The sequence below is a fragment of the Zingiber officinale genome, chromosome 6A, assembly GCF_018446385.1.
Source record: "Zingiber officinale cultivar Zhangliang chromosome 6A, Zo_v1.1, whole genome shotgun sequence".
Lineage (NCBI taxonomy): Eukaryota > Viridiplantae > Streptophyta > Magnoliopsida > Zingiberales > Zingiberaceae > Zingiber > Zingiber officinale.
In genome coordinates, this window is record NC_055997.1 from 76,594,317 (window position 1) to 76,602,746 (window position 8,430).

At 35.1% G+C, this 8,430-nt stretch overlaps 1 protein-coding gene across 1 annotated transcript; it reads right to left on the reverse strand.

The window, feature by feature from the left end:
• Positions 1-2,035: 2,035 nt before the first annotated feature.
• Positions 2,036-6,638, reverse strand: LOC121996627. Its single transcript, XM_042550647.1, has 8 exons — positions 6,495-6,638; positions 5,988-6,255; positions 4,777-4,848; positions 3,683-3,747; positions 3,452-3,599; positions 3,219-3,317; positions 3,051-3,140; positions 2,036-2,418 (listed from the first exon to the last, which is right to left on the reverse strand). The coding sequence occupies exons 2-8, from the start codon at positions 6,234-6,236 to the stop codon at positions 2,290-2,292; spliced, it is 852 nt and encodes a 283-aa protein (XP_042406581.1). The 5' UTR covers positions 6,237-6,255; positions 6,495-6,638; the 3' UTR covers positions 2,036-2,289.
• Between the last annotated feature and the right edge of the window lie 1,792 nt (positions 6,639-8,430).

The window sequence follows — 8,430 nt, forward strand, 5'->3', positions numbered from 1 at the left end:
CACGTGTTCTTTCTATTATATTTAAATATATATATGGTCGGCTATGTATTCGTGCACCAAATATTTATGAAGGCAAAGAAAATGAGACATTGTTGTAATATTAATTCATTAGGTAAAACAAAACAAAAAACAAATGTGACCATAGTTTTGAATAATTTGTATGTGATATAGCTTTACATGACTATTAATTGTGTTTTTGTGTGATGAGGAAGATTAGGATTAATTTGAGTATCCAAAATTTAAAAAAATAATTATCTATATAAAATACTAACACTTTGGAGTTATTTTGTACAACCAAAATCACCTTGGAGCTATTTTGTATAAAGCAATTCTAAAATGGAACAACTTTGATTTTTTTTTTTTTTGACCAAAGTTAAAAAATATAATTTTATCTGATTTTGGTAGGGTTGTAAACAAGTCAAACAGAACTGAGCTTTAGGATGTTTAAATTTTTTTGATAAGATAATCGATTCGAGCTTAAAATGAATCAAGCCTTTAAAATGATTGTTTAAGCTTAATTTTTTTTTTTTTTATAAACTTGAGCTTATTTGAAGCTTTACTTAAGCTTGATTTATTTAGATATTATTGAGCTCTTAATTCAAGTTTGGCTTGAACTTTGTTCGAGCTTGATTTGTTTAGATGTTATCGAGCTCTCAATTCAAACATATTTGATTGTTTGAAATTTTTACTTGTTTGATTGGTTATTGAGTTTAATAATTCAAACTTATTTAGTTATTTTATTTTTATTTATTTAGTATATTGATAAGAGTTTTATTAATGAACATGGTTCGTGAATATTGTTCACGAACATTAACAAATTGAACAAATATGTATTCAAGCTTGTTTGTGTAATTTAACGAACTATTCAAGATTATTTATTTAATTGATCTTTTGTATATTGAACGAATATAAAAAAACTTTTACTAAGCAAAACACTAAGTCTGTTCACTAATATTTAGTTTATTTACGGCCCCAAATTTTGGTGGAAAAAAAACCACACCTTGTACAAAGCAGCTTGAAGATGGTGTTAACAAAGAAGCTTCAAGGTGGTGTTATTTTGTAAGAAGCAACTCTAAGGTTGTGCTATTTTATATAAAGCAGCTCTAAAATGTAGCATAAAAGGATATTTTAGATAGCAAATTTATAGATGAGGTGTTATTTTAATATTTTTTTAAAAGAAAGATGTTCAGTTGACGATATAGATGAATAAGTGTTCTCTTTTGATTCACTTCTCAAAAAAATTTAGGACTTATATGGTCTATTTATAGTTTGATGAGGACAACCTAAGCTTGTACTAACCCAAGGTGTGTTGAGCCCTTTAACATTCATTGCTAATATTGGTCATTGTTCCTTCTAGGGATAGAGCGGTATACGTGATGCCCGTGATCCTCACGATGAATTTAGTGTTTCAATAGATCAACTTTTGCTATTGCGTTCAATCCATAAAGTGAAAAAGACACCATAGCTATCCCTAGAGGAAGACTTTCTCATTCCAATAACAAAGAAGGTAGCTTTCACATTTGTTTTTTAACATCATTTGTGGCCTAAATAGGCATCAATAGCCATGTTAAATTTGCATGACAACTAGATTTTGCTTGTTTGTTTGTGCTAAAAATAGTGGAAGATGAGTAGATAGCTTTTTTTTTTGTTTGTGCTAAAAAATAGTGGAAGATGTGTCCATGAACTACATTAGCCTAACTTAATGATATTGTATTTAATTATTTTGTTTTTGTTAACCTACATCAATGTTAATTCATTCTACTAATTAAATCTTTATCAATCAAGTCTTGCAAATTCCATAGATAAACTAAAGAAAAGATGAGTAGTGGGGCAAAATATACAATGAGATTGAATTAGGATGGAATAACAATATCATGAAAAAATAATTTTCCAATTTTTTTATCTTGTAATATTACAAGAACTACACAAGCCACCTGCATCCCTCTGATTTGCCTCTCTCTTAATTAATATAAGCCATGGCTTCCAATTCATCCAATAAACACAGTTCTTTTAACCCACATAAGAATGCAAGAGCTAACAAATATTTCTTTTGATATATCACACATTGAACATACATTTCATTCCAATACAATTACATTGTTGTGAACAGCTAAACTGAATGCCAAGATATGCCCAAACAAAGGAATAGCTGCAAGTGAAATCTTCAAATGCACAGAACAGATTCAAATACAGTCTCGACTTGTGGCTCGAACCTGTCACTAAATACGGACTATAGTTCATTTGAGAACCAACTCGAGTCTAACAGAATGATTCTCACACTTGAGATAGCTACGGTTGCGGTGGCTCTTGTTGGGGAGTGGATGGTGAATCTGGTGCTAATGTGATGGGCAAGCTGCCCCTATGTCGACCAGACTGCAGAATGAGTGCCACTCCACTTGCTGCTAAGCCAGCTGCTTCCTGAGTATTTGGGTTGTTGGGATTGAATGCCAATACAAAATATAGACCCCAACAAAAGGATTAAAAATAAAACAAGTGAGTCACATAATCCTCAATTTTCTAGTCACAGGAAAATAGAATCTCAATAGATCTGTGGAACTCAACTTCTACTCAACTCAACTTTCACATGAACCAGAGAAGTACATTCCACCTTCGTGGAACTCAGCATCCTCACAAGAATCTCAATAGACCTGTGGTCACCTCAAGCAAACCACCTAAGCCCTGACTCAGCCTCAACTGAATCTCAACTGGTAATAAATATATGTGCCCATATTGTGATCCAGACCTAATTAATAATTTTGGCAGATTACTTTTAATTTGTTGTGACCCTCTACTATAAACACAAGCTTTCACTATATGGTGGAATTCTTGATATATGTGACCTTCATCTAGCCTATATGGAGTCACTTATTTTGTTTGGTCAGGAAGTGACATGCAGGAACCTGATTGATAGTGTTGTTAACTTCAGCAAAATGGTTGCCAAAGGAGGAATCTCAAGCATTCCAACTTGTAAGGAAATTCATTAGAAAAGTAAAGTTTTACATTAAAGACACCAAAACTATGCAAGCATCAAAATATCAACAGCTTTTTACCTGCCTTTCCCTTTGCCGTTGCATGATCGTTATGATCCACGCCATAAAGTAGCATGGTAACAGAAATCCCAGGGCACGTAGCAAAAAAAGCTGAAAAATTCAACTAATGTATTTGATACATGAACAAGCTAGGCCCTAAAATACTAAGCAGTTTAAATTTTCACTCACTGAAAAGTATGCAGAAGCATCTTCGACATCGCTGTCATCCTCATTACCATCAGCGTTATTAATGATCAATGCATGCCTCAACAACAAGAGAGCCATTAACTACAGAAGTTTGTTCAGGAAAAATGCTTAGTATACATGTATACCGTTTGAGTATCATTTTATAACTCTTAAGTTAGATGCCATCTGATTGCGGGATGTAGATGTCAAAGTTAAAAATAAGAAAGGGACTTAACTATTAAAGTAACAGAGCGGCAAAATACAGCACCACTGTCATTTGAAGCATATCCATCATAGTCACCTTCAACAAGGTGGTGGTGTGCTGCTCTCATTGTCAATACGTGACGATCATGCAAATCCAATGCAGAACCTGTAATTAACCAACTGCCACAGCAAATGAAAAAATATCTTAAAGAAAAAGGAATAAATATTTGGATTGACAAAGTAAAATTTGTAAATGAACTTACTTGATGTCAATTGTGGTGTCATCAAAATGAATTCGTGGAGGAGTGGTATAACCAGGTTTATATTGCTGTAATCACAAATGAAGCTAAAAAAAATTATAATACTTATTTGATATATGACATATTGTTTTTAAAGTGAATATACAGGAGCACATTGTTCAAGTCAAAAGGATTAGGAGTTAGCACAAGAAACTCAAGATAGACCAGCACGTCGAAGATGAATAATAGGGTTATGTGTGGGATGAATATCCTGGAGGTCAATTTCTCAGTGTGCATGAGTTGTGTTTTGGATTTACCCACGAACCAGGGGGAAGGTTGTCCCCCTCTAGTATTAGTCGGGTGAAGCTTGGACCCCAGGATTATCAATAATAATAATAATAATAATAATAATAGGGTTATGTTCTGCTAAATAAACAATACCATAAAAGAACTAAATGTTAATTGAATACTTGGCATAGTTAATGAATCAGAAAATAAGTTATAAATGAACTTTAAAAGGCAAGTGGTAAGGTAAGTTTCCTATTGCACTAGAATATTGATAATAAATAAATCACAATACAAATAAATTATCCAAACAACTAAACAGAACAAGTTTGTGCTAAATCCAGGTGAATTTCCTATTTTCACTTCACCCTTTTCTCACCAGAGGTTTAGACAACCATTTGAACCAAACGAATGCCAAAAAAATATATATATATATATTCTTCTTCCTCAGAGGAACTAGCTTGCTGTTTGTATTGCATGAAGAAATGGTATGTAAGCATATTCCTTGTTACAACAATCGATGACTTCTAAATGGCTTACTCTTTTTGTCTTCAACACCTTGTGGCAATGCACAGCACAGCTTATGTTGCTTATAAAATTGGATCCTAGACATCCTACCTTTTTTGTTTAGACATTAATATTTGTTCATGGAAGTGTGTAGATTGTGAAGCTTGGAAACAGGAAATAAAATTAAATGCCTTTTTTAAAAAAGAATAGTTTATCTTTGTTTACAAAAAAAAAAACAAAAACTATATATTCTTCAGAAAGGAGGCACATGAATGACACAAATTTGCGGAGAATGTCCATACAATACAACCAAGACTGTAACACACCTCATGACAGATTTCACAGGTTGTATCACCCTTCTCATTGCACCAACGTTGGATACATGCCCTATGAGCATACTGCAGCACATTGCAAAATTGTAACTGACTAGGCCAACTAAACAGCAGCAAAGTAAAGAAATACTATAACTGCAGAAAGAATTCATCATGCCATATTATCTATCTCATTAATGTCTGTTCAAGTTAAGACTGAAGAAACAGCTAATCAAATCAGACTGTTGGAAATTTGTTTGCACCAATTGCTTTAAAAAAACAGATAACAAGATATGGATTTTAAAACTCAGGAGATGCAGAGTGAACAAATGTTAAAAAAATTGGAGCTAGTTTAATAAAATATCAAAGAAACAAGCATTTTTACTAGTCACTTTGAAGTTGTACAAACTTGAATCTCCTGAGGTGAAACATCAAGGTGCAAAAGTTAGAAAATAAATACAGACTCCATTTCCAATATCCCAAAATAAAAGCAAGGAAACTGCATTGTCCCTTAAGTAGACTGGCAGAAGCCATTCTATATTATGTTATTGTTTTGATCATCTCACTTAGAAGAATTCTACATCTACCATCGGAGAATCTAAGCCTAAAATCTGCTTCTGCTTTATTGTGTTCACATGCCCTCCACTCAGAAGCATTGTAATCCATACAATAACAAGGGTGTATACATACTGGAATACATATATGAGCCTACAAGAATTGAATCACTGCTAAAGTAATGTATCAAGCCTAGACATCATGGCCCATTCTACTAAAGCAAATAATCCAGATTGCAGAGTACAACAACAAATCCATGAGTCCAACTATTCAAGCAGCTACATGGATCTTGTCCCACAGTTTAACTCATTATAAGTAACAAGAGCATATCAGGAATCTTGAGCAACAGATCCATGCAATTCATAAGCATATAAATTTTTTAGTAGATCAGAAGGTAATCTATAACTTTATACATTGGAATCCATGCAGTAATGCATGTCTATCAACTCTATCAGGAATCTGACCAATAGAGACGCATGAGCTAGCAGACATTGGAAGTCAACAACACATCATTTGTTTTTCGAAGATCAGAAAACAGCATATAATTGGAAAGGCAACACATAAAGCTACCAGTTCACAACGACCCAATAGCCAAGTACTAAACCAGGTCAAGCTTTATCAGAATGTCAATAGACCTCCAGGCTACCAAAAAGGGGGAAAGAGAAGGAGACCTTCAGACTGCCATTGCAAGCGCAAGGGACCTCCAAGTTCTCCACGTGATCCTCCTCTTGGCATATACGGCAGTCCACCGACTGAATCAGTGGCTCCTCTTCATCACCAATCAAGTTTTCCCCTTCCCCGCCCGACCCACTCACCAGGGAGGAAGAAAAGTTAGGGGCAGAATCCTCTCCCCCTCTGATCGTGTTAACCTTTCGAGGCTTCCTCAGCAGATCAAGGCTCAATACTACATGATCCCCCATCTTCTCGCATGGAATTCTCCTGCGGCCAGGTTCAAAATTCGATCGATTAAAGCAAAAAACCGATGAAAAGATTCAAAATTTGTTCAAGAAAACAACTTGATGGCAACAGATTTTTAGTTTGGCCAGCACAAACTGCACCAAATCGAAGCGCCACCCCGCCAGAATCCAGCAATATCCGCGAGGAAAACCAACTAGAAGAACAAAATTGAGAAGGACGAGAAGGGAGAAAGAGAGTGGGAGAGAGAGAGACGGGCGTACCTAGAAGGAGACGGGGGAGGAAGAGCGTGAATCGTCGATGGGATCGGCTCGGGGCTTCTTCCGTTGTGCGTTCGGATATAATTAGGAATGTGTTCTAATGTTAGCCGTCATCCGCGTTAGGAGGTGCGCTACTTGGTGTTGTGGCACCGATAACAACGGTCGAGAATGTTTTCCTTCGAGATGACGGACGTTACAGTATGCTATAACGGGCAACTGGTTTTCTTTGAGAATTTAAACCGAGAATTTTTCATTTTGCCCCTCCCCCAAACTATGCCTTCCCTCTTTAAAATATCTTGTGCAAAAATTACACCCCTGTTTCACTTCCTGCCAATGGAAAAGTAACATGGTCTATTAAAGGAATGTTAAAATTATAAAAAGGTCCTATTTTTTTCGTAGATCAAATTGTGACCCATGCTCAATCCATCGTTGGTGGCACCTAAAATGTATATGTTTAAATTTTATATCATGATTTTTTAAAATTAAAATGTATTTTTATATTATTAAATTTTTAGAAGAAAGAAAACAAAGTCTGTGAGCTATTTGAATCAGTATAATGATATTGTTAGATGTTTTAATTTTGTCGTTCTTGTCTCATTTATGATTAAAAAAACACCTTATGATCAAAATAAAGATTAAAATTATGACACAGTAGAAATATAGAATAAGGATTTTGCAATACATCTCTACAAAAAATAGTAACAATAAATGTTGAATTTAAATGCTTTAGAAAGATTGCATACTTAATTCTTAATACATCATTTGTCATAACTTAAAACTCTTAAAATTAATTTAGCATTTTATGAAAATAGTACTAAAGCTATAAAATATTAGTAAACTATATATTAAGCTCAGAGCTAGTCGATGAAAAATAACTATATCCACCTTCAAGATGTTAATTTTGCCGTCCACCTGCCAAATTAATCTGACCAAAGACGTACCTAGTGATATCGAGAATAGCAAGAGCAACTATGAGGATCAAAGACGTAGATACCTTTTGTCACCCTAGTCGATCTCACTCTGGTTTATTTATCATTCATCTTGATCGATCTATCACTCTGACCGATTTATCATTCTTCCTCATCGATTTACCACTATGGTTGATGTGTCACTCTTCCTGATCAATCCACTACTCTGGTCGATCCGCCACTCTTCCTGGCTTACCTGTCACTCTTCCTTACCGATCTGTCACTATGATCGACCTACCATTCTTCCTAGTTGATCTGCCACTCTAGCGATCCACCACTTTTCTTGGGCGATTCGAATCAACCAATCTTCCTAACCGATCCGAATCCTCAAGGTGGTCTACATCCTTTATCAGAGCCAACTCCCTTCGAAAGCAAGGTCCGATATGATGATGGAGGAGACTTAGCCCGTAAAATCATCACAACACATAATGGTTCACCAGCTCAACATTCCTTTTTGGCATTTTATGCCACAGATTACAGAGAATATTTCATATGTAAGATGCACTCTAGAAGCTTCCACCATGTCAAACGTAGAGATTGCGGATCCATTTTAGAAAAGGTGTCAGAGTATCTTTATTGTTTATCCTTTTTTGGAAACACTTTAAGATTCATACATCGACAAATAATAACACTATAAAAAGGGATTTCTATCTACAGGTGCAGGTACGTGCGATACTATGCAACTTTATGCATCTATAACCACTGACTTGAGCATTGGAGTGCCTACTCCGGGGACTCCTCCTAGGCCCGGTTACTGATATTCCTTTTGCCATACAAGATAATTCAGAGAAATTTTTTCCAGTTAGGAATTTTTGTCCACTCAATATCATAGTCATCTACTCAGTGAGTCATATTCCTCGCTTTCATACACGATCAAATTTAACGTCATCTATAAAAAAGTTTACCTAATCTGGAGTGTAAAGATAGACGATGCCAAACAATCCCATCATTGTCATCACTTTGGAGGATTT

What these genes read in the sequence shown, in the direction of transcription:
- LOC121996627 (XM_042550647.1), bottom strand. Translation starts at nt 6,236, where the DNA reads ATGGGGGATCATGTAGTATTGAGCCTTGATCTGCTGAGGAAGCCTCGA. An exon ending in CCTGTGAAATCTGTCATGAG is followed by an intron (nt 3,748 to 4,776) that starts GTGTGTTACAGT and finishes TTGTGATTACAG; the next exon opens with CAATATAAACCTGGTTATAC. An exon ending in GCCGCTCTGTTACTTTAATA is followed by an intron (nt 3,318 to 3,451) that starts GTTAAGTCCCTT and finishes AAACTTCTGTAG; the next exon opens with TTAATGGCTCTCTTGTTGTT.